Here is a 27,303-nt window from a genome sequence, read left to right on the forward strand (position 1 = left end):
CCTTCCAACCCCACCTCCGCCACTCCCCACCACACGATTCTCCAACTAGGCCCAAGGAAACTTCTGGGTTGAACGTACATGAGTCATAATGGTCCCAAAACATGAGGAAAAGAAGCCAGTCTGGTCATAGCAGGTACTTACAGGGTCCCTGCGAGCCTCGTTGTACTGCTGTAAATCTTCCAATATGCTTTTACTCAGCATGAGGGTGCTGACAAGATTTTCAACACCAGGAGTATCCGAGAGAGTGGCTAATCTTATTTTAATGGTCCTGGGTAAGGAGAGACACATTTTCTTTTTCAGGTTAACGTACTAAAATATGTATTCCGTCCTCCACCCAAATGGAGACAGAATTGTAACAGATCACACTTATATAAAATAATATCTGATAAAATATTTTTTATATAACATTGGGGTTTGATTAACTACAAAAGTAATTCTTCATTCTAGAAAACCTGGAAAACACACATTTTAAAAAGTGCAAACATTGTAAATCAACTATACTTCAGTTTTTTTTAATTTTAAAATAATTTAAAAATAAAAATTTAAAAAAGAGAAAGAAGAACAAAGAAAAGCCAAAGTCAGCAGAAGGAAGGAAATCATAAAGATCAGAGCAGAAATAAGTGAAATAGAAATGAAGAAAACAATAGCAAATATCAATAAAACTAAAAGTTTGTTCTTTGAGAAGATAAAATTGATAAACCTTTAGCTATACTCATCAAGAAAAAAAGGGAGAGGACTCAAATCAATAAAATTATAAATGAAAAAGGAGAAATCACAACTGACACCGCAGAAATACAAAGGATTATAAGAGACTACTACAAACGATTATATGCCAATAAAATGGACAACCTGGAAGAAATGGACAAATTCTTGGAAAGGTACAATTTTCCAAGACTGAACCAGGAAGAATTAGAAAATAGAAGCCGAACTATCACAACTAATGAAACTGAAACTGTGATTAAAACTCTTCCAACAGGGCTTCCCTGGTGGCGCAGTGGTTGAGAGTCCGCCTGCCAACGCAGGGGACACAGGTTCGTGCCCCGGTCCGGGAAGATCCCACATGCCGTGGAGCAGCTGGGCCCGTGAGCCACGGCTGCTGAGCCTGCGCATCCGGAGCCTGTACTCCACAATGGGAGAGGCCACAACAGTGAGAGGCCCACGTACCACAAAAAACAAACAAAAAAACAAACAAAAAAATCTTCCAGCAAACAAAAGCCCAGGACCAGATGGCTTCACAGAATAATTCTATCAAACATTTAGAGAAGAGCTAAAATCCATCCTTCCCAAATTCTTCCCAAAAATTGCAGAGGGAGGAACACTCCCAAATTTGTTCTACAAAGCCACCATCACCCTGATACCAAAACCAGACAAAGATATCACAAAAAATGAAAATTACAGGTCAATATCACTGATGAATATAGATGCAAAAATCGTGAACAGAATACTAGCAAACAGAATCCAACAACACATTAAAAGGTTCATACACCATGATCAAGTGGGATTTATCCCAGGAATGCAACGATTCTTCAATATATGCAAACCAACCAACATGATACACAATATTATCAAATTAAGGAATAAAACCATATGATCATCTAAATAGACAAGGAAAAAGCTTTTGACAAAATACAACACCCATTTATGATAAAAACTCTCCAGAAAATGGGCATAGCGGGAATCTACCTCAAATTAATAAAGGCCATATATGACAAACCCACAGCAAACATCATACTCAATGGTGAAAAACTGAAAGCATTTCCACTAAGATCAGGAACAGCACAAGGCTGTCCACTCTTGCCACTCTTATTCAACATAGTTTTGGAAGTCCTGGCCACGGAAATCAGAGAAGAAAAAGAAATAAAAGGAATACAAATTGGAAAAGAAGAAGTAAAACTGTCACTGTTTGCAGATGACATGATACTATACCTAGGAAATCCTAAAGATGCCATTATAAAACTATTAGAACTAATCAACGAAATTTGGTAAGGTTGTGGGATACAAAGTTAATGCACAGAAATCTCTTGCATTGCTATACACTAACAATGAAAAATCAGAAAGAGAAATTAAGGAAACAATCCCATTTACCACTGCAAAAAAAAAAAAAAAAAAGAATAAAATACCTAGGAATAACCGACCTAAGGAGGCAAAAGACTTGTACTCAGAAAACTATAAAAAACTGATGAAAGAAATCTGAGATGACATAAACAGATGGAGAAACATGCCATATTCTTGGATTGGAAGAATCAATATTGTGGAAATGACTATACTACCCATAGCAATCTACAGATTCAGTGCAATCCCTACTAAACTACCAATGGCATTCTTCACAGAATTAGAACAAAAAATTTTACAATTGGTATGGAAACACAAAAGACCCCCAATAGCCAAAACAATCTTGAGAAAGAAAAACGGAGCTGGAGGAATCAGGCTCCCCAACTTTAAACTATACTACAAAGCTACAGTAATCAAGACAGTATGGTACTGGCACAAAAACAGAAATATAGATCAATGGTATGGGACAGAAAGCCCAGAGATAAACCCATGCACATAGTGTCACCGAATTTATGACTAAGGAGGCAAGAACATACAATGGAGAAAAGACAGCCTCTTCAATAAGTAGTGCTGGGAAAACTGGACAGCTACATGTAAAAGAATGAAATTAGAACGCTACCTAACGCCATACACAAAAATAAACTCCAAATGGATTAAAGACCTAAATGTAAGACCAGAGACTATAAAACTCTTAGAGGAAAACATAGGAAAAACACTCTTTGACATAAATTACAGCAAGATCTTTTTTGACCCACCTCCTAGAGTAATGAAAATAAAAACAAAAATAAAAAAATGGAACCTAATTAAACTTAAAAGCTTTGCACAGCAAAGGAAACCATAAGCAAGACGAAAAGACAACCCTCAGAATGGGAGAAAATATTTGCAAATGAAGGAATGAACAAAGGATTAATCTCCAAAATATACAAACAGCTCATGGAGCTCAGTATCAAAAAAACAAACCCAATTAATAAATGGGCGGAAGACCTAAATAGACATTTCACCAAAGAAGACATACAGATGGCCAAGAGGCACATGAAAAGATGCTCAACATCACTTAGTTATTAGAGAAATGCAAATCAAAACTACAATGAGGTATCACCTCACACCAGTCAGAATGGCCATCATCAAAAAATCTACAAACAATAAATGCTGGAGAGGGTGTGGAGAAAAGGGAACCCTTTTGCACTGTTGGTGGGAATGTAAATTGGTATAGCCACTATGGAGAACAGTATGGAGGTTCCTTAAAAATCTAAAAATAGAACTACCATATGACCCAGCAATCCCACTACTGGACATACACCCTAAGAAAACCATAATTCAAAAGGACACATGTACCCCAGTGTTCATTGCAGCACTATTTACAATAGCCAGGACATGAAACAACCTAAATGTCCAATGATAGATGAATGGATAAAGAAGATGTGGTACATATATACAATGGAGTGTTACTCAGCCATATAAAGGAAAGAAGTTGGGTGATTTGTAGAGATGTGGATAGACCTAGAGATGGCCATACAGAGTGAAGTAAGCCAGAAAGAGAACAACAAATATTGTATATTAACGCATATACGTGGAATCTAGAAAAATGGTACAGATGAACCTATTTGTAGGGCAGGAATACAGATGTAGACGTAGAGAACAGACATGTGGACACAGTGGGGAAGCGGGGGGGGGACGAATTGGGAGATTAGGTTTGACATAAATACACTACCATGTGTAAAATAGATAGCTAGTGGGAACCTGCTGTACAGTGCAGGGAGCTCAGCTTGGTGCTCTGTGACAACCTAGATGTGTGGGAGGGAGGTCTAATAGGGAGGGGATATAGGTATACACATAGCTGATTCATTTCATTGTACAGTAGAAACTAACACAACATTGTAAAGCAATTTTATTACAATTAAAAAAAATAAAATTAAAAATAATTTTAAAAGTACAAAGAATAAGGTTAAAAAAAATCACTGATTATACCCATTAACCAGACAACACAATGTCACACTTTAAATTTATTTAATTTAAAATGTTCAGCACCATACTTTATGTCATATTTACATTGTACATAAAGCCAAATTCTTCCCCCAGTTTTCAAAGTATGTTAAGAAGTTAAAAAAATTACACTGAACCCAGGCGGGCTTCATGAGTCTCAAAATTCTTACTAATTTTATTTTTGATTTCGTGTTTTTACGTGAAGTCAGGTAGGACAGTGGAGCACGTCCGGGGCTTGGAGCCTTGGTTCACACGTGGTACCCACCTCGCACCAGCACCCGTGATGGTTTCTCCCCCATCTGTACCTTGCCCCTGGCACCTCCCCGACCCTGCCCTGTGACTGCTGCCACCCTCTGCCAGGGGTGACGCCTGGGTTGCATCGGGGAGCCCCATGTTGAACCATCCCGCTCCACACTCACTGGGGTCCTGGACACGGGCATGGGGAGGATCGAGGTCAGGTGTGTGCTCCTGGAGTCTAATCAGAGCAGGGTGGTGGCCGTCCTCACCCAGGGTCCCCACCCAGGGCAGGCAGTGCCATGCTGTGTTCGGCAGGCAACTCAGTGTGGAACTCTAGCCCACCCCGTGCCCAGGTATGTAGGGCATGCCGGTGCCTGTTTGCCACGAGATGGAGCCGTGGGCCTATGTGAGGGGGAGATGACCTCTCCACCTTAGGCTGGAGTCCCACATTTTCGTTTTGTAATGGGCCCTGCATACGATGTAGGGTTCATATAATGCATGCTCTCCAGTCATTGGGGTGTTATTACCAAATAGAGCGGGGCTACTCCTCCTCCTATTAATAAAGTGAAATACTCTAACCTACTTAGCTTTCACTTGTAGTGAATATTTGTGCTTACATTTTAGTGCATGCTTCCGTTCTATGGACAACGCGGCAGATTTGCCAATAACAATCTACATCTATAATTAACTGATAGAAGGATGATCAATTTACTATCACATTAATAATACAAATAGTATGAGCAATTTTTAAGTGTAAGGTAAGAACTTGATTCTGATATGGCCACCTTATGCCAAAATCTAGTTCAGATGAATTAAAGATATAAATGTAAAAAACAAGACCACAAAAGTACTAGGAAAATACCCAAGGGAATTAAGACCATATGTTCACAGGAAACCTTGTTCGTGAATGTTCATAGCAACATTATCCATAATAGTTCCCAAAATGGAAAGAACCCAAATGTTCATCAACTTCTGAAGGGATAAACAATATGTGGTCTGTCCATACACTGGAATATTATTCAGCCACAAAAGGGAATGAAGTACTGACACAGGCTACAGCAGGGATGGACCTTGAAAAGTGAAAGAAGGCCACATAGTTTCATTCCATTTATATGAAATGCCCATAATAGGCAAGTGTATAGAGACAGGATGTAGATTAGCTGCTGGGGGCTGGGGGGGACAAGGGGACAGGGGTGACTGCAGCATGGGTAAGGGGTATCCTTTGGGGTGATGAATTGAGAATGTACTAAAAACAACAGAACTGTACACTCTGAGTGGGTGAATTGTATAGTGTGAATTATACCTCAATAAAGCAGTTACAAAATACACATATATACAATACCAAAGAAAGATGAAGGGAAAAGGACAGGGGAATGGCAATGAAGAGTCAAAAGAATAAGCTGGGGCAGCACATAATATCAGGTAAGTTAGACCCCAAGGCAAAAAGCATTATGAGGAAAAGAGGGTCTTTAACTATAAAAGTAAAAGTTCACTAGGAAGATATAACAATATCAAATCTGTAGAGATCTAACAATATAATTTCAGAATACTGAATTAAAAAACTGACATACTATGACAAGAATAAGACGAATTCCACCATCACATTGCTAGAGTTGGGGACACTTTGCTCACAAATTGGTATCGGGCAAAAGATTTAAAACACTGTTGAAGATCTGGATAAAGTTAATCTAAAGGATCTTGCTTCTCCCAAATGAAAACACCTGGCCCTCTACCCGTCCTCTCGCTCTTACCATCCCGGAGCCTCTGGCAGCTTAGTCAATGGCTGCTCCATCCTTCCTGTGGTTCAGGCCCAAACCCTTGGCTTAGTCTTGGCTCTCTTTCTTGCACGCCTCACTTCCCGGCAGCACATCAGCTGGCTCACCCTGAAAATGCGCCCAGAACCAACCACTTCTCATGACCTCGGATGCTGGCGCAGCCACCAGTACCTCTTGCCTGGCTGTTGCAGCAGCACCTTGATGGCTCTTCCTCACTCCCACCTCTGCCGCCCGACACTCATCCTCAACAAAGCAGGTAGAGTGACGCTTACAAAATGCTAAGTCGGTACTTCCCTGGTGGTGCAGTGGTTAAGAACCCGCCTGCCAAGGCAGGGGACACGGTTTCGATCCCTGGTCTCGGAAGATCCCACATGTCATGGAGCAGCTAAGCCCGTGCGCCACAACTACTGAGCCTGTGCTCTAGAGCCTGCGAGCCACAACTACTGAGCCCGTGCACCACAACTACTGAAGGCCACACACCCCAGAGCCCGCGAGCTGCAACTACTGAAGCCTGTGAGCTCTAGGGCCTGCATGCCACAACTACTGAGCCTGCATGCTGCAACTATAGAAGCCCATGTGCCTAGAACCCGTGGTCCACAACAAGAGAAGCCACCGCAATGAGAAGCCCATGCACTGCAATGAAGAGTAGCCCCCGCTTGCCGCAACTAGAGAAAGCCCCAGGGCAGCAACGAAGACCCAACGCAGGCAAAAATAAATAAATAAATAAAAAGCTAAGTCAGATCATACCACTCTTCTACTCAAATCTCAGTAAATGCAGGGTTTTTAAGCTCTTTCATGCCAAGGACCCCTCTCAGAAAAGTGTTTTTAAATGCACAAAATAAAATATGTAGGATTACTCTCTATGGCCTCATTAAACGACATGACTCAGCAGTGATCTAATAATCTCCATACTTTTGCTGTATAAATGAGCATAGGCCTTAAGCAACATTTGCAGATATCTGCAAATTCCATGATATGACAGGATAGGAAAATACCTGTTGTTTCAATGGAAGAGAAAGTTACAGGTGCTACTGATACTATTGTGGTTGGTTGCCTACTTTTACAATGGAAGGAAATGCTAGATTTTAGTTAAGCCTTAATAAAAATAAAGATGCGGTTTTCTCCTGAATTCTCCCCGTGGACCAAGGTTAAGGGCCTCAGCAATGATTCCCAAAGTCCCAGGATGGCTGAGCACCCCTCCTCTGACTCATCTCGTATTTTTCTCCATAGTACTTCCTACCTTCTATTTATTTTGTTCATTGCTTGTCCCCTCTCACTAAAGTAAAACTTCATGAGGATAAGAATTTGGGTCTGTTTGCTCACTGCTGCCTCCCCTTGGCCAGACCAACACCTGGCACATAGTAGGTGCTCAAGCAACATCTGTTGAATGAGTGAATTATACAGCTTGCATGTAGACGGCCAGAGCATTTCCCCCAGGCTTCTGTGCATGACAAACGCTTCAACTGAGTTATTAAGAGTGTTGGGGGAGCCACTGTGCTGGCCTTTGCTCTCTGGGTTGTGGGCATCGTCCCCCTCCACCCTACCCTCCCCAAGCCAGGCTCACAGCTCAGACCACATCATGGTCCACTCTGAAAGCCCAGGGCTCTTCCTAGCGCACAGCAGTGCTCACATGTTCAAAGGGAAAGGGGCCATTTTACTGCCAAGTATCACAAAAACTCAAACGTTATTTCGTTAGTTTGTACTTGAAAATCTACTGTCGATTAGGGAACACAACCATTTTGTGTTATGTTGTGAAGCTCTCACCTCTGCTACTTACATTTGCCAAAGAAGAGTATTTCACAATTTACATGAAAGTTCCTGGACTTTCAGGGGAGGACTGAGCAGCAGCGGCATGTCTGTGCCCTGCTCTAAGGCCATGCCGTCCAGTCTGGAGGCCACAAGCCACACGTGGCTGCTGAGCGTTGAAAGGTAGCATCTCTGAATCCAGATGTGCTGTCCATGCAAGATACCCACTGAATTCTGCAGACTTGGCCCCAAACGAGAATGCAGACAATCTCATTGATACTTTTTTATACTGATTATACTTGAAAGCAATAATATTTTGACTACAAAGCGTTAACTGATAAATATTACAATTAGTTTTGCCTACTTCTTTTTGATTTTTAAATTACTGAGGCTATTAGAACACTTAAAATCACATACTCTGCGGCTCACTCCGTAGTTCTATTGGAAAAGGCTGCTCTCTATTGCTTCGTGTTTGCCTCTGAACGCTATTTTTCAATTGTTTTCTGCTTAGCTCAAAAAGCAGAATGTAGTTTTGCTCCACAAGTGACCTCTTCACCAGGACTCTAAGGCAAGTGGCTGGTGTGGATATGACCTGCTTACACATCGGGAGCCTGTTAGTTCTGCTTTTACCAGGAATAAGATGATGAGGACCTAGAGACGGCAAAAGGGAAACTGTGGCAATAGGTATGCGTCCTAATTGCTTTTATGTGGCAATTGACAGGAGCACCCAGAAAAAGAGAAAAATTAATATGCATAAGAAACAGATCCTCAATTAAAATGCATGCCTTAAAAATCAACGATTCGAGCGGCTTTATTGAGAATGACTCAGTCAGTCATTCCGACTGAGTCAGCCAGACGCTGTCTCAACATTCGCTCGTGCCCAGCATGTCCTGGGTGTTGGGAACAAGACAGTCCACAAGGCCTGCCCTCGTGGAGCTGACCTACTGTTGATTCCAGAACTATCTTCAGAGAAGTAATTCTGAAATCCCTTCAAATTTTAAATGATGAGAATGAGGTTAGAAATGGACGGGTGTTACGCAGACCTCAGACTGTGTTTTAGCCATAGAGGGCCTCTGGAAATATAAAATGACTTCCAAAGAAAGTTGTAGCACAAACTAATTCAACATTGTAAAGCAATTATACTCCAATAAAGATGTTAAAAAAAAAGTTGTAAGGATGCTTAGTATTTTATTCTCAACATGTGTGATCCTTAATTAAAATGAAATTTTCTTGAATATACATGAATGTCACACACATGCACACACCAAAAGGAGACTGCATTTATTGTCAAATTATCGAGCAGCTATCTTTATTTCTTGCCATATTTTCAGATAAATCATAAAGATTAAGAATAGTCGATTGAGGGTTTACAAAATGATGTCAAGACCTTCTGTGGAATGAACTTTTAATGTGCTAAATAAATATCCAAAGAGATAAAGTTCATTTTGATGTTTACATGTCAGAATTGGGGCCTGGCGGGACTGAAACAGATGGCGGGCCCACCAGATATACCTAAACGTGGTCCCACTTTCATCTCTCCACAAGTTTGGAATGAGGAATTTCTGATATTCATTCTTTCATTATAACCTCTATACTGAGCCCCTTCCCCTGTCCCTACACCAGGTGTGGAACCAGGAAGGAAACCACGCCCCCAGCTCCCACCTGTTATACAGGTCGCCTTGCACGACCTTCCTGGAAGTGAACACGTGCTCAGTCGCCAGGATGGTTTAGCCATTCTTTCCTCAAGGGCTCACACGTGGTTCTAAAGCCACCTTGAATCAGAGAGGCACTTTGCTGTGGCTGTCCTCATCCATCCACAGGGCTTCCTCCAGCCACAGAAAAAGCAAGGTCTCCTGAGGGGTCCTGCGTGGGGCTCCCATGTTTCCTGACCCTTCCCCGTGGTCCTTCACCTCCCCACGGCACTACTCTCTCACACGTCCTCCCTCTGATGTGCTTGGATGCCTGGGGAAATCTAGCCTCTCCAGGAAGAAATGATGTCACCCTTGCCCACTGGTCCCTTCTTGGGTCTGGAAAGTTTTGATTCCCAGGAGTTTTTCTTCTCCTGCTTTTGGCAGACTCTGGCCTCAAAGGTCAGAATTTATAGCATTTAATCAGACTACATGCATAACAAAACAGAAAATCATACATAAAAATAGAAGGGAAAAGATTTAACAGTTGATTTTTCGACCCTAAGTTGAACGAATGCATGATTTTAGACACCTAGCAGTCTATGTGTGTATCGTCCCTCGGCCTTGCAGAATATAGGGCAATTTTTTGATGCCAGTAAATTAAAACTAAATGATGGAAAGAATAAAAAGTAATTTGAGTCTTTCTGAATTCCAAAGGAGTGATCTATGTAACAGAAACATAAAATAATTCGACAGCCATCAGCATTTCAGTTTAATCCGAACAACAAAACAAAACAATAACCGCAAAATAAAGTTTCTCTTGCCTTCTCTTCAAGGAAGCTGATTAAAAGCACCAGAAAGACTGATATCCCTAAAACACCCTCCATGACAACATGAGCCCCAAATAGGTATAACGGTGACGTCCTAGAAAAAGGTGACAACCAGGCATGAGTGAGTCACCCACGGAAAAACACATAAAACAAAAATACTGAAGGAAGGAAACATTTAAAAGCCAACTACCTAAGGGCATTTTTATTTGCTGAGCAAAGTTGACAACTGGTGGTACGACTCAACTTAGCTGTCAGCATCTATTCACAGAAAATCATTTCTGGCACAGTAAATATCAGTTGGATGAGTAAGTTCTAAACATAGTCCCCTAAATTAAAAGCGGCAAATTTCAGAAAAACATGGTTTGGAAGGGCAGGAAGATGGAATAAGTGGCTGGTTCACCCAAATGTGTCCTCTGCTCATGAATAAAGAAGGAGGAGAGCCGGGGTGATGATGAAGGACGGGCAGCAGCAGGAAAAGGAAAGAGGTTCTTGTACCACACTCCAGCCTCAGGTTACATGCGGAAACATCCCAGAGATCACTCAGTGAAGTACAGCGTTAAAAAGCATTTAGTTTATGCACATTCCAAATGAAAGCTAACATAAATATTGAGAACCGTCCTCTCAAAGACCAGCAGCCATAAAGGAAACGAGAGGGGCCCTAGTGTGGAATCTGTTGACGAGAGAGGTGGCATTGCTAGCGACTGAGTTAGTGATTCGTCCCCGTGCTCAGCAGCATGGCCAAAGGGCAGGTGACAGACACAAATATAACTTCCCAAGGGAAGAGGAATGCGATCGGGTGGGAGACCAGGACACGAGGTCATGAAATTTAGAGTAACCAAACTTAAGGGCATGAACAATCCATCCCAAATGTCAAGAGAAGTGAAACAAAAACAACGGAAGAACATGATGTATTTTAAAGCCATGGCAGGAAAAGCGTGGGTGTGGAGGGCCGTGCCCACCTGGCTGTTCCCCTGCCTCCCTCCCCCCCACCCCGCCGCGCACCAGCATCTCTCATCCCTCTTCGCGGTCACCCTCACGCTTACACACACTGTATCTTCTCGCTCTTCTTTCTTTATGTCTTTCTCTTCCACCTGGAGTGCAGGCACCATAAGGGCGAGGGTTTTTGTCGGTTTGGGTCACTTTTGCTTCCCCAGCACCTAGGATGGGGGCGGGCACACCCTGCACACTCAACGTCAAGAACAGGGTGAATGAGGGGGGCGTGGGCCTGGGGCCTCTGGGAAAGAAAGCCCACCTGCTGCCAGCTCCCCCCTGTGGTGATCACAGGTGTCAGCCGTCAGGCCGACATGAGGGACGCCAACTTCACGCTGGGGGACATGGGGGAAGCAGAGTGGACACGGAAAGAAGCCAGGACCCCGAAGGTTCAAACCCCAAAGCCCTGCCCATCTCCAGACCTCCCAGCTATGGAGGCCAATGACTGCCCTATGGCTGAAGCCATTCTGAGTTGGGGTTTCTTTTATTTCCAACTGAAAACGTTTCCACTGATATTCTAAGTTTTAAAATTTCAAAAGATGGTTTTAGAAGAACTCATGCTGTGAGAAGCATGTTTACGAAAAGACAAGAATTAGATGCAATGTACAGCACAGGGAATATAGCCAATATTTTATAACTTTTATGGAGTATAATCTATAAAAATATTGAATCACTATGTTGTATACCTGATACTAATGTAATATTGTAAGTCACCTATACTTCAATTTTAAAAAAAGAATTAGAAAAAGATAAGAGAAATTAAAGCATTACTTTGTATTAGATAAAAATCCACAAGACTGCCGTTGTTCAAATATTCTTATAAAATCTAGCCCAGGGGTCTATTTATACAATATAGAAGGGCCTTAAGAGCTCAACAGGAACTTGATTTAGATTCTTTCCGATACCAGAGTCTCTGGAGGGTTGCAGCCTTAAAGACAACGAAGGCTGACAGTGAAGGCAGACAACGAAGGAAAACAATGCCTTTCCAGGCGGACATTTGATTTTCCTCCCGGGTGCAGAATGGGGTTTGGCAGCACATGGACTTCCGAGCCCGCTAGCGGTGCCTGCCTCCCGGGTAGGACCTGCCATAACCCGACTGCGACCGGCTCTGCTTAATTTACTCCACGGAAGGCCGCACGTGGGAACCGGCCACCTGCCTCCAGTGCAGGTTGGGGAAGAGAAAAGGCCTCGGGCCTTGTGCCCCGACCCTGGGTACCGTGGGCTTGTCCTTAGACCCAAGGTTGTCACTTTCAGCACCAAGTCTGTCAGGTAGACGGCAGTCCAGCCGCCCACTAGCGCCGCCACCACCAGCTGCATCCCGGCCTTGGTGGAGGCAGCAGAGGGAAGGCGAGCCCCAGCCAGCCCACTGCAGCAGCACCTATAGCCCCAGTGTTTGGTGTTCTGGATTTCTGACCTCCATAGCTCCTTTTTTTCTTAGTCATTAAGACACCTGTACTGTCTACTAAAAATCACATTGATTGACAGAGCTTCAAGATGGCGGAAGAGTAAGACGTGGAGATCGCTTTCCTCCCCACAAATACACCAGAAATACATCTACACGTGGAAAAACTCCTACAGAACACCTACTGGACGCTGGCAGAAGACCTCAGACTTCCCAAAAGGCAAGAAACTCCCCACGTACCTGGGTAGGGCAAAAGAAAAAAGAAAAAACAGAGACAAAAGAATAGGGACGGGACCTGCATCAGTGGGAGGGAGCCATGAAGGAGGAAAGGTTTCCACACACTAGGAAGCCCCTTCGCGGGCGGAGACTGCAGGCGGTGGAGGGGAAAGCTTCGGAACCGCAGAGGAGTGCACAGCGACAGGGGTGCGGACGACAAAGCGGGGAGATTCCCGCACAGAGGATCAGTGCCGACCAACACTCACCAGCCCGAGAGGCTTGTGTGCTCACCCGCCAGGGCGGGCGGGGCTGGGAGTGGAGCCTTGGGCTTCGGGTCGGAGCGCAGGGAGAGGACTGGGGTTGGCGGCATGAACACAGCCTGAAGGGGGCGAGTGCACCACGGCTAGCCGGGAGGGGGTCCGGGAAAAAGTCTAGAGCTGCCGAAGAGGCAAGAAACTTTTTCTTGCCTCTTTGTTTCCTGGTGCGCGAGGAGAGGGGATTAAGAGCGCTGCTTAAAGGACAACTTCCCTGGGAGAACGCACGGCGCACCTCAGGCTGATGCAACATCACGTAGGCCTCTGCCGCCGCAGGCTTGCCCCGCATCCGCACCCCTCCCTCCCCGCGGCCTGAGTGAGCCAGAGCCCCTGAAGCAGCTGCTCCTTTAACCCCGTCCTGTCTGAGCGAAGAAGAGACGCCCTCAGGCGACCTACACGCAGAGGCGGGGCCAAATCCAAGCTGAACCCCAGGAGCTGTGCGAACAAAGAAGAGAAAGGGAAATCTCTCCCAGAAGCCTCAGGAGCAGCAGATTAAATCTCCACAATCAACTTGATGTAACTTGCATCTGTGGAATACCTGAATAGACAACAAATCATCCCAAATTGAGGTGGTGGAATTTGGGAGCAACGATATATATGTATTTTTTTACCTTTTTCTCTTTTTGTGACCGTGTATGTGTATGCTCTGTGTGTGATTTTGTTTGTATAGCTTTGCTTTTAGCATTTGTCCTAGGGTTCTGTCTGTCCGTTTTTTTTTGTTTTTTCCTAGTATAGTTTTTAACACCTGTTATCATTGGTGGATTTTTTTGGTTTTGTTGCTCTCTTCTTTCTTTCTTTCTTTTTTAAAATTTTTTATTACTTAAAATAATTTTTTTAATAATTATTTTTTATTTCAGTAACTTTATTTTATTTTACTTTATTTTATTTTATCTTCTTTCTTTCTTTCTTTCTTTTTTTTCTCCCTTTTATTTTGAGCCGTGTGGATGACAGGCTTTTGGTGCTCCAGCCAGGCGTCAGGGCTGTGCCTCTGAGGTGGGAGAGCCAAGTTCAGGACACTGGTCCACAAGAGATCTCCCAGCTCTACATAATATCAAATGGTGAAAATCTCTCAGAGATCTCACCTCAACGTCAAGACCCAGCTCCACTCAATGACCAGCAAGCTACAGTACAGGACACCCTATGCCAAACAACTAGCAAGACAGGAACACAACCCCATCCATTAGCAGAGAGTCTGCCTAAAATCACAATAAGGCCACAGACACCCCAAAACACACCACCAGATGTGGACCTGCCCACCAGAAAGACAAGATCCAGCTTCATCCACCAGAACACAGGCACTAGTCCCCTCCACCAGGAAGTCTACACAACCCACTGAACTAACCTTAGCCACTGGGGACAGACACCAAAAACAACAGGAACTACGAACCTGCAGCCTGCAGAAAGGAGACCCCAAACACAGTAGGTTAAGCAAAATGAGAAGACAGAGAAACACACAGTAGATGAAGGAGCAAGGTAAAAACCCACCAGTCCTAACAAATGAAGAGGAAATAGGCAGTCTACCTGAAAAAGGAATTCAGAATAATGATAATAAAGATAATCCAAAATCTTGGAAATAGAATGGAGAAAACACAAGAAACGTTTAACAAGGACCTAGAAGAACTAAAGAGCAAACGAACAGTGATGAACAACACAATAAATGAAATTAAAAATTCTCTAGAAGGGATCAATAGCAGAATAACTGAGGCAGAAGAACGGATAAGTGACCTGGAAGATAAAATAGTGGAAATAACTACTGCAGAGCAGAATAAAGAAAAAAGAATGAGAAGAATTGAGGACAGTCTAAGAGACCTCTGGGACAACATTAAACACACCAACATTCGACTTATAGGGGTCCCAGAAGAAAAAGAGAAAAAGAAAGGGACTGAGAAAATATTTGAAGAGATTATAGTTGAAAACTTCCCTAATATGGGAAAGGAAATAGTTAATCAAGTCCAGGAAGCACAGAAAGTCCCATACAGGATAAATCCAAGGAGAAACATGCCAGGACACATATTAATCAAACTACCAAAAATTAAATACAAAGAAAAAATATTAAAAGCAGCAAGGGAAAAACAACAAATAACATACAAGGAGATCCCCATAAGGTTAACAGCTGATCTTTCAGCAGAAACTCTGCAAGCCAGAAGGGAGTGGCAGGACATATTTAGAGAGATGAAGGAGAAAAACCTACGACCAAGATTACGCTACCCAGCAAGGATCTCATTTACATTTGATGGAGAAATTAAAACCTTTACAGACAAGCACAAGCTGAGAGAGTTCAGCACCACCAAACCAGCTTTACAAAAAATGCTAAAGGAACTTCTCTAGGCAGGAAACACAAGAGAAGGAAAAGACCTACAATAACAAACCCAAAACAATTAAGAAAATGGTAATAGGAACATACATATTGATAATTGCCTTAAATGTAAATGGATTAAATGCTCCAACCAACAGACATAGACTGGCTGAATGCATACAAAAACAAGACCCGTATATATGCTGTCTAAAAGAGACCCACCTCAGACCTAGGGACACATACAGACTGAAAGTGAGGGGACGGAAAAAGATATTCCATGCAAATGGAAATCAAAAGAAAGCTGGAGTAGCAATACTCGTATCAGACAAAATAGACTTTAAAACAAAGACTATTACAAGAGACAAAGAAGGACACTACATGATGATCAAGGGATCAATCCAAGAAGAAGATATAACAATTATAAATATTTATGCACCCAACATAGGAGCACCTCAATACATAAGGGAAAAAAAAATACATAAGGCAAATGCTAACAGCCATAAAAGGGGAAATCGACAGTAACACAATCATAGAAGGGGACTTTAACACCACACTTTCACCAATGGACAGATCATCCAAAATGAAAATAAATAAGGAAACACAATCTTTAAATGATACATTAAATAAGATGGACTTAACTGATATTTACAGGACATTCCATTCAAAAACAGAATACACATTCTTCTCAAGTGCTCATGGAACATTCTCCAAGATAGATCATATCTTGGGTCACAAATCAAGCCTTGGTAAATTTAGGAAAATTGAAATCGTATCAAATATCTTTTCCAACCACAATGCTATGAGACTAGATATCAATTACAGGAAAATATCTGTAAGAAACACAAACACATGGAGGCTAAACAATACACTACTTAATAACCAAGAGATCACTGAAGAAAGCAAAGAGGAAATTTTAAAATACCTAGAAACAAATGACAATGAAAACACGACGACCCAAAACCTATGGGATGCAGCAAAAGCAGTTCTAAGAGAGAAGTTTATAGTACTACAACCCTACCTTAAGAAACAAGAAACATCTCAAATAAACAACCTAACCTTACACCTAAAGCAATAGAGAAAGAAGAACAAAAATACCCCAAAGTTAGCAGAAGGAAAGAAATCATAAAGATCAGATCAGAAATAAATGAAAAAGAAATGAAGGAAACGATAGCAAAGATCAATAAAACTAAAAGCTGGTTTTCTGAGAAGATAAACAAAAATTGATAAACCATTAGCCAGACTCAACAAGAAAAAAAAAAGGGAGAAGACTCAAATCAATAGAACTAGTAATGAAAAAGGAGAAGTAACAACTGACACTGCAGAAATACAAAGGATTATGAGAGATTACTACAAGCAGCTATATGCCAATAAAATGGACAACCTGGAAGAAATGGACAAATTCTTAGAAATACACAACCTTCTGACACTGAACCAGGAAGAAATAGAAAATATGAACAGACCAGTCACAAGCACTGAAATTGAAACTGGGATTAAAAATCTTCCAACAAACAAAAGCCCAGAACCAGATGGCTTCACAGGAGAATTCTATCAAACATTTAGAGAAGAGCTAACACCTATCCTTCTCAAACTCTTCCAAAATATAGCAGAGGGAGGAACACTCCCAAACTCATTCTACGAGGCCACCATCACCCTGATACCAAAACCAGATAAAGATGTCACAAAGAAAGAAAACTACAGGCCAATATCACTGATGAACACAGATGCAAAAATCCTCAACAAAATACTAGCAAACAGAATCCAACAGCACATTAAAAGGATCATACACCATGATCAAGTGGGGTTTATCCCAGGATATGCAAGCATTCTTCAATATACGCAAATCAATCAATGTGATACACCATATTAACAAATTGAAGGAGAAAAACCATATGATCATCTCAATAGATGCAGAGAAAGCTTTCAACAAAATTCAACACCCATTTATGATAAAAAACCCTCCAGAAAGCAGGCATAGAGGGAACTTGCCTCAACATAATAAAGGCCATATATGACAAACCCAAAGCCAACATCGTCCTCAATGGTGAAAAAGTGAAACCATTTCCACTAAGATCAGGAAGAAGACAAGGTTGCCCACCCTCACCACTATTATTCAACATAGTTTTGAAAGTTTTAGCCACAGCAAACAGAGAAGAAAAAGAAATAAAAGGAATCCAAATCAGAAAAGAAGAAGTAAAGCTGTCACTGTTTGCAGATGACATGATGCTATACATAGAGAATCCTAAAGATGCCAGAAAACTACTAGAGCTAATCAATGAATTTGGTAAAGTAGCAGGATACAAAATTAATGCACAGAAATCTCTTGCATCCCTATACACTAATGATGAAAAATATGAAAGTGAAATAAAGAAAACACTCCCATTTACCATTGCAACAAAAAGACTAAAATATCTAGGAATAAACCTACCTAAGGAGACAAAAGACCTGTATGCAGAAAATTACACTGATGAAAGAAATTAAAGATGATACAAATAGATGGAGAGATATACCATGTTTTTGGATTGGAAGAATCAACACTGTGAAAATGACTGTACTACCCAAAGCAATCTACAGACGCAATGCAATCCCTATCAAACTACCACTGGCATTTTTCACAGAACTAGAACAAAAAATTTCACAATTGTATGGAAACACAAAAGACCCCAAACAGCCAAAGCAATCTTGAGGAGGAAAAACCGAGCTGGAGGAATCAGGCTCCCTGACTTCAGACTATACTACAAAGCTACAGTAATCAAGACAGTATGGTACTGGCACAAAAACAGAAATATAGATCAATGGAACAACATAGAAAGTCCAGAGATAAACCCACACACATATGGTCACCTTATCTTTGATAAAGGAGACAAGAATATACAATGGAGAAAAGACAGTCTCTTCAATAAGTGGTGCTGGGAAACTGGACAGCTACATGTAAAAAAATGAAATTAAAACATTTCCTAACACCATACACAAAAATTAACTCAAAATGGATTAAAGACCTAAATATAAGGCCAGACACTATCAAACGCTTAGAGGAAAACATAGGCAGAACACTCTATGACATAAATCACAGCAAGATCCTTTTTGACCCACCTCCTAGAGAAACGTAAATAAAAACAAAAATAAACAGATGGGACCTAATGAAACTTAAAAGCTTTTGCACAGCAAACGAAACCATAAGCAAGATGAAAAGACAACCCTCAGAGTGGGAGAAAATATTTGCAAATGAAGCAACTGACAAAGGATTAATCTCCAAAATTTACAAGCAGCTCCATGCAGCTCCACATCAAAAAAACAAACAACCCAATCCAAAAATGGGCAGAAGACCTAAATAGACATTTCTCCAAAGAAGATATATAGATTGCCAACAAACACATAAAAGAATTCTTAGCATCATTAATCGTTAGAGAAATGCAAATCAAAACTACATTGAGATATCATCTCACACCAGTCAGAATGGCCATCATCAAAAAATCTACAAACAATAAATGCTGGACAGGGTGTGGAGAAAAGGGAACCCTCTTGCACTGTTGGTGGGAATGTAAATTGATACAGCCACTATGGACAACAGTATGGAGGTTCCTTAAAATCTAAAAATAGAACTACCATACCACCCAGCAATCCCACTACTAGGCATATACCCTGAGAAAACCATAATTCAAAAAGAGTCATGTACCAAAATGTTCACTGCAGCTCTATTTACAATAGCCAGGACATGGAAGCAACCTAAGTGTCCATCAACAGATGAACGGATAAAGAAGATGTGGTACATATATACAATGGAGTATTACCCAGCCATAATAGGAAACGAAATTGAGTTATTTGTAGTGAGGTGGATGGACCTAGAGTCTGTCTTATAGAGTGAAGTAAGTCAGAAAGAGAAAGACAAATACTGTATGCTAACACATATATATGGAATCTAGAAAAAAAAAAAAGTCATGAAGAACCTAGGGGTAAGACGGGAATAAAGACGCAGACCTGCTAGAGAATGGACTTATGGACTTGAGGATATCGGGAGGGGGAAGGGTAAGCTGGGACAAAGTGAGAGAGTGGCATGGACATATATACACTACCAAATGTAAAATAGATAGCTAGTGGGAAGCAGCTGCATAGCACAGGGAGATCAGCTCGGTGCTTTGTGACCACCTAGAGGGATGGGATAGGGAGGGTGGGAGGGAGGGAGACGCAAGAGGGAAGAGATATGGGGATATATGTATATGTATAACTGATTCACTTTGTTATAAAGGAGAAACTAACACACCATTGTATAGCAATTATACTCCAATAAAGATGTTAAATATAATAATAATTTTTATAGATTTTCAAAAAAAAAAAAAAAAGAGCATGGGAAGAAGCCGGTTCTGATATCGTGTTCCCATTATGAGCTGAACGATCCTACAGGCAAAACTACCATTCCTAACATTTGTAAAGCTCTTTGTGTTTAGAACTTAAAGAATTAAAAATCTAAGCTTGCTCTAGAGAACAGTGACCTGCTGCCATGGCCACAAGAGAGACAGGAACAAGAGTAAAAGTGCAAAGACTGGACACGCTGAGAACCGGGTGTGCAGTTGTCACTGGGCTGGCGACAAAACTCACAGCAACAAAGGAAAGCTCCCAATGAGGGTTCAGATGGGAATGGTGACAAAGGTCATGATCTTCTAAAGGCACAGAAACTACTTCGGTTTGTAAGTCTTTAATTTTTCAGAAAAGAACCCAGGTGTACATGATTTGCTCCAACTTTATACGTAAGTGATTAAAACAAAACAAAAACGAAGCTGACACTGCAAATGGTTGCAAAGAAAAACTAGGGCCATGCTGCAACCAGGACTAATTTCCAGACAAGTGTTGAAAGCCTCATCGCTTTAAAAGCTTAAACTTAATTGTTAATAAAAGCAATACACGTACATAGTAAATAAGAGAGAGAGTGTACAAGAAAAGAATATGACTGTGAATTAAGTAATTAAGCCACTAAGAACAAGACCACTACCTCAGGCAGACCCATGGCCCGACCCTGATCCCGTCATCTGGTTGCTCTCATCAGCGTGTATTTATTCATAAAGAGAAGCCCAAGTCGTAAGAAAATGCCACCAATACACTCTATGTAAGAATGCAGAGAGCATAAAGAACATTCTAATGAAAGTTTCACCTGAGTCATAGTAAAATTTAAAATCTCAGTGATTAAAAATTAACTACACTTTCTATTATGGAAGTAATGCATGCTCATAATTTTTTAAAAATCAGACATAAATGAACAACCCAATCTTAAAAAAGGGCAGAAGATATGAACAGACACCTCTCCAAAGTAGACATACACATGGCAAATAGCAAACGAAAAGATGCTCAACACCATAAGTCAGTATGGAAACGCGAATTAAAACAAGATACCACTACCCACCTATGAGAATGGCGAAAATTCAAAACACTGACAAATGCTGGCGAGGATGTGAGGAAACAGGAACTCCCCTTCGTTGCTGGCGGGAATGCAAAATGGTGGAGGACTTTGGAAGACAGTGAGACAGTTTCTTACAAAACTCAATATTCTTACCATACAATCTAAAGTTGTGCTCTTTGGTATATACCCAAATGAGCTGAAAACCTACACCCATACAAAATCCTGCACATAGATTCATAATTGCTGAAACTCATAACTGCCAAAACTTGGAAGCAACCAAGCTGTCCTTCAGTAGGTGACTGGATAAATAAAATGTGGTCCATCTAGACAATGGAATATTATTCAGGGCTAAAAAGAAATAAGCTATCAAGCCACGAAGAGACATGGAGGAACATTAAAATATTCATTACTAACTGAAAGAGGCCAATCTGTAAAGGCCACGTACTGTAGGATTCCAACTATGACATTCTAGAAAAGGCAAAACTATGGGGACAGGAGAAAGACCAGTGGTTGCCAGAGGCTGTGGGGAAGGAGAGAGGGATGGATAGGGGGAGCAGAGGGCATTTTTAGAAACTACTCTGTATGATAGTATGGTGGTGGCTACGTTATTGCACATTTGTCCAGACCCAGAGAGTGCACGACAGAAGAGTGAGCCCTCATGTAAACTGTGGACTCCGGTTGATAATGGTGAGTCCCTGTAGGTTCCTTGATGGTACAAATGGTGTAGCTCTGGTGTGGGATGTTAACTGTGGGAGAGTCTTTGGGGGGACTGGGGAAGGGGTCTGTAGGAACCCTCTGCACTTTCTGCTCAGTTGTACTGTGAGCCTAAAACTGCTCTAAAAAATAAAGTTTATTAATGGAAAAAATCAAACGGAACCGACAGACAGAAAGCAAAGAGTACGTCGCCATCTACACCCCTCACGCCTCTGTCCTGCTCCTCAGAAGCACAAAAGGTTAATAAAGTCCCGTGGACCCTTCTAGAACATCTTTACATATGCAAGATAAAAACTAGATACGATGGTCCCCCAGTTTCCCTCTCGCCTTCTCCCTTTTAATAACTGAGTCAACTGAGTTTTTGCCGGGCGCACATCTGACCCTCCAGCAACTTGTCCCCCGGCCTCCCCCGCGGCTCGGCAGGGCCATGCAACCAACTTCCCGAGCACAGACTGTGACAAGAAGTGATGTAACTTCCGTAAGAGGACAGTCTTCCCCTCCCTTTCTCTTTGCACCCTTCCCCGTGGCTAACATGTGACTACAGTGCCCCAAGCCGGCTCACAGCACCAAGAGGAAAAGAGCTCACTCTGACGGCAGTCTAACACTTGTGTGCCCCATGGGCCCCTCTGACAGTCTGGGGATGCTCGGGACCCCTTCTCAGACGGATGCTTTTCAACGTGTAAAATCAAAGACAACAAATTATATCAAGTAGAGCTATCAAAATGTTTTTTAAAATGTGTGTTTTGGTAATATCTGTGCCTCCTCATCAATGCATCAAGTAACAAGTTTTGGTTGAGAATAAATTTACTGAAATGTCAAAGTATGACGAGCATCCATGTTTTGAGACATCTGCGACAACCGTAAGGTGACAGGAGAATATCCGTGGCTTCCACGGGCTACAAAGTCACGGCTTCGCTGACACTTCTGAGGTTTGTTGCCTCCATTCACAGTGGAAGGACACGTCAAACTTCAATCAGAGGTTAGTAACAGAAAGATGTAATTTTTCTTCCCATCCAAATTCGCAGACCCCTGACTCTCCACACAGACAGTAGGTGAGACCCTTGCTCTATGAGATGGAGGAGCAATGAGAGAAGTAACTGGGTCCCTGGACAGCTCTGTGGGGAAAAGCCATGACTCTCCTTAGACCACCTGTTCCTGTCTGGACCACTGTGTGGTAGAGGCGGAACTGTCCTCTGGCTCAAGCCACTGTGCTTTAGGGTCTCTCTGCTACAACAGCTTTACACTGAAAACACAGCATAGGAAGCAAGACGTGAGGCAGTTATGAGTTGGCTCTGGAAGCCGGCTGCCTTTGTTCCAGTTCCAGCTCTGCTACTTTCTGCTGTGTGCATTTTGGACTAGTTACTTAACCTCTCTGTGTCTCAGTTTCCTTACCTGTAAGATGGGGATAATAATAATGGTATCTAGCTAATAAGGTCACTGTGCGTAAAGACACATGGAAAGTGATTAAGAAAGTCCTTGAAACACTACAAACCTTCCATAAATGTAAGCTGTCATTACGATTATTACTATTATCATCTGACCCTTGCTTTTCTCACCATCCCAGCTATTATTCCATACAGTATGATATAGATCTGTTTTTATTTTTTCAAAATCTGCATAATAATGTACTGAATGAATATGCCAAAATTCATTTAACCATTCCCCAATTATAAAGTGATCATTTAGAAGGTTCCTCAAAGTTTCACTTAAAAGGCTAATATATCAATTATAGAGAAAGCTCTCTGAAACTACTCTACCAATCCCTTTGTCACAAGATTTTGTAACAGCTTTACTGAGGCATAATTTACATACAATTAAATATACCCATTTTAAATGCAGAGTTTGATGAGCTCCATAATATTTTGTAAGAATGAGACTATGTGAATAAGACAGCTTGAAAAAGTTAAACTATAGAAAATGGACGGTATTGACATTGTTCCTGTAATAGATCTACTGTTCACTTTCTATTGATCGAGTTGGTCCTATTCCAAGATGGAAGTGTGGGGAGCAGCTCCATTGCCCATTTCTCCAGAAAAGCCTCCACATTTGTATAGGTGATGCACCCCTCCCCCACCCAGCCCTGAGCTTTGGGACCAGACCCAAGGATGCCAACCAGCAGCCTCTGCCCCGGTGATGGGTTCAAAGTCAGCCAGCAGAGGGCCAATCTGAGCCACTGAGATGCAGTAAGACTGCTGTGTTGGGGCTTCTGAACAGAAGCATCCCCACCACTCTTCACCTGGTGGACTTAAGTGATAAAGGGTCTCATCCCGTGACCACTGTGTCTGAGAAGGGGTCAACCCGGAAGAGATAGATCCAACAGGGCTAATAATCCACGTATGGAACCTGAATTGCCCTCGGAGTCTTCCCTTGGTTCTGTGTAGTAATAAATTCTCCAGTTACTTAAGCCTCTTTGATGGGTTTCAACCACTTGCTATATCCAATGTTGGTATAGGAAAATTCCAAAATTTAGGCAATGTGAGAAAGGAAATTAAAAATCACCCACGACAGTCCTCCTACCACCCCGAGGCAACCACGGGCCATCTCTAGCGCCGCTGGCCGGGTTCCCCAGGAGGCAGCCTCACACAGAGATCTGCCTGCTGGGGGTGATGAGGGTGGCTCCTGGGACCCTCCACACCTCTGGGGAGGGGCAGGGCAGGTCGGGGAAGAGGTGAAGACGGACTGCAAGCCACGGGGTCACAACAAATGCCCAGCTGACACCTCGGGGCGTCCTGGCCCTGGGAAGACCCTTCAGAGGTGTCCCTCCCCCCGCTCCACACACACAGACTAGTTGCTGGATGCAGGCTGCCCTCAGGAGGGTGGACCTTGGGCAAAGCCCTCTCTTCTGTCCAGGGCAGTCTCCTCGGCAGGGGACCCAGCTTTGAGCTGGTGGTGCCCACACATCCCGCAGGTGCGAAATTAGTCCTGAACGAGGGGGCCTGGGCGGCATGAACTACATCTGCACGTGTCCTTTTAGTCTACTTTGTTCAAGCATTTTTTCCTTCTTTAGAAATTTTGGTCATATTTAAATGCTGTTTCATTTGATAGGTTTTCTACCCTAACATTACATTCTGAGCATTTTCTAATCATTAGATAGTTTTAAAATGAACTGTAAGCATAGTTATAGATTACTTCCTATAGGTACCATAAAGTATTTAAACATTCTCTTACTACTGGATGTTTGGAGTATTTCCAATGTTCTTTAATCCTCAGATGTAAATTTTTGTTTGCATCTCTGCAACAAGTTTCTTAGGATATGTTTCTAGGAGTGGAAGTAACGAGTGAAAAAATATAAACTACCTTAATGTTCTGGCCAAATTGCCCTTTGAAATTTTATGTCTATTTACATTCTGACAAGAGTTACATTTTTCTCATTAGAATTGAATGTTTCTATATTCTAATTCTTGCCAACTGACCAAAAATGATGTCTCATTCTTGCTTTTGTTTCTTTTCCCTTATTAGCAATAAGTTTGAAGATTTTTTAATACCCACTGATTTTTTGTTTCTTTCATATGCAAACAGTCTGGCCATTTGTGTGGGGGGGTTAGTTTTTCTATTTTGGTGTTAAATAGTCTTCTAATTGATTTATTAAAGCTCTTTATATATAAAATATACCAACCTTGTGTCTGTTATATTTGTTAAAAATATCCTTCCACTAGTCAGCTGCATTTTAATTAAATTAGAGTGGTTCTGAAGTTTCATATAGTAAAAAAAAAAAAAGAAAAAAAAAATCTTAATTTTTTTCTTCCATGTTCTAAAAAGACCTTCCCCATCCTGAGGCACAATCAAGTTCAATCTTCACTCACACTCCTTGTCTAGAACTCAGCGTCCTTCCTCAGGAAAGCTTCCTCTGACTGGGCTGCATCTCCCAATGATACGTCTCCATAGTCCCACAGACCCACTGCTGGTACACCCATCGCAGATGCAGTTTTACTTTTACAGGAGTGTTTATAAGCTTTGAAAGGATGTGGGACAACCAGTAGGCTGTTCATTGCTGTATTCTCAGAATCTGGCCCAGAACCTAGCACTGTAGGTAACAGTTTCTAATTTTTAACTATTGCAATATCTACATTTAACTCTTCGATCACTTGGGAATCTATTTTACTGTAGAATATGAAGAACATTTCTGTCTTTATTTTGTCCCACCATTTACAAAATAATCCTTCCTTTTCTCACTGTAACACAAATGCCATCATATACATCAGTCTATAATACCTTTACACACAGACACACGTTCAATTCTTACTCTATTGGGGTCTGCAGTGGGACTCTTTCTTGTGTTACCTTGTTCCAGCCATAGAAATGTCAACATGGCTATTGTTCTGACTATTTTGGAGTTAGATTATGCTCTAATATCTGACTAGACCAGCAACTTTCACCATGACTCTTCCCCTAAATGGACTGGTTAAAATCACTTGATCAAGTCCTCCGCCAATAAGACAATTTTAAAAATAAATCATTAAATTAAAATGTCACGGAGCTCCTGTTCCATTCTCTTTTTTAAATTTCATGGACTATCTTTCGGCCAAACGCGCATCTGCTTACTTGAGCAATCCTGCCCGATGGAAGACGTAGAGGTCCTGGTCCAGGGTGCAGTTGTTGAAGGGGACAATCTTCACGAAGTTCTGTATGAGGGCAAACTCAGGGGTGAGATGTGGCAGAGAAATGATGCAGAAGTTCTTGTCCTGGCGTGATTGGAGACCAGATACAAATCATTTATCACTAAACAAGTTCCTGCCATAAAACACTAAATAGGAGTAAAATGTGTAAAGGAGATGGTATTCAAGTTAAAGATTCCTATCATTTGGAAAGTAATCAGAAAATTCAGGGGATAAGCAATTGCAAGAATATGGAGAAGGGCCTCCCTGGTGGCGCAGTGGTTGAGGGTCTGCCTGCTGATTCAGGGGACATGGGTTCGTGCCCCGGTTCGGGAAGATTCCACATTCCGTGGAGCAGCTGGGCCCGTGAGCCATGGCCACTGAGCCTGCGTGTATGGAGCCTGTGCTCCGCAACGGGAGAGGCCACAACAGTGAGAGGAACGCATACCGCAAAAAAAAAAAAAAAAAAGAATATGGAGAAAATATCTGTGTTTGACTGAAACCCGAATAAAGGCATATTGTGAATCACAGGACCCATTCAGCACAGCTCTTTTCCAGAAGTACAGTTTTAAACTAAGGATGTTTGCATTTGCAAATTCACTTGTATCCAGGAGTGATGAGGCTGCTCAGTATCATGGCAAAGGCCCTGCGTTTACCAAGTAATGCTGCACCAGCTGCCAGCCGTGGTCCCCACCTCTGTGAGATGAGAGCGTGGTGCTCCAGGCCTTTTCTGCTCTAAAGTCCTGTGATTACACATCAATGGATGTCTGTGCATTTTATCAGGGCACAGTCCCACTTGGGTGATGAGATCTAAGGGCTGGTTAACCTGGGCAGTGGGATCTGCGTGTCCTGACCTGTATCTGTGCTGTCCAATATGCTGGCCAGGAGCTGAGTCTGGCCACCAAGCATTTGGAATGTGGCTAGTGAGACTGGGGAACCGAATTTTTAATTTTATTTCATTTGATTAAATTTACATTTCAAAACTGATACTTGGGAACCCTCCTACATTGTTGGTGGGGATGTAAATTGGTGCAGCCACTATGGAGAACATTATGGAGATTCCTCAAAAAAGTAAACAAACATAGAGCTACCATATGATCCAGCAATCCCACTCCTGGACACATACCCGGACAAAA

The 27,303-nt window shown here is 42.0% G+C and overlaps 1 protein-coding gene across 1 annotated transcript in view; it reads right to left on the reverse strand.

Moving 5' to 3' along the window:
• CFAP61 (cilia and flagella associated protein 61) overlaps positions 1-27,303 on the reverse strand; it is a 253,270-nt gene that overhangs the window by 145,540 nt on the left and 80,427 nt on the right. Inside the window, exons 13-14 of the mRNA XM_060124490.1 lie at positions 26,115-26,254; positions 142-268 (exon numbers count right to left, since the gene is read on the reverse strand). Of these exons, the coding sequence (XP_059980473.1) occupies positions 142-268; positions 26,115-26,254 (267 nt within the window). The remainder of the gene's footprint in view (positions 1-141; positions 269-26,114; positions 26,255-27,303) is intronic.

This window comes from Lagenorhynchus albirostris, chromosome 15 (genome assembly GCF_949774975.1).
Source record: "Lagenorhynchus albirostris chromosome 15, mLagAlb1.1, whole genome shotgun sequence".
Taxonomy (NCBI): Eukaryota; Metazoa; Chordata; class Mammalia; order Artiodactyla; family Delphinidae; genus Lagenorhynchus; species Lagenorhynchus albirostris.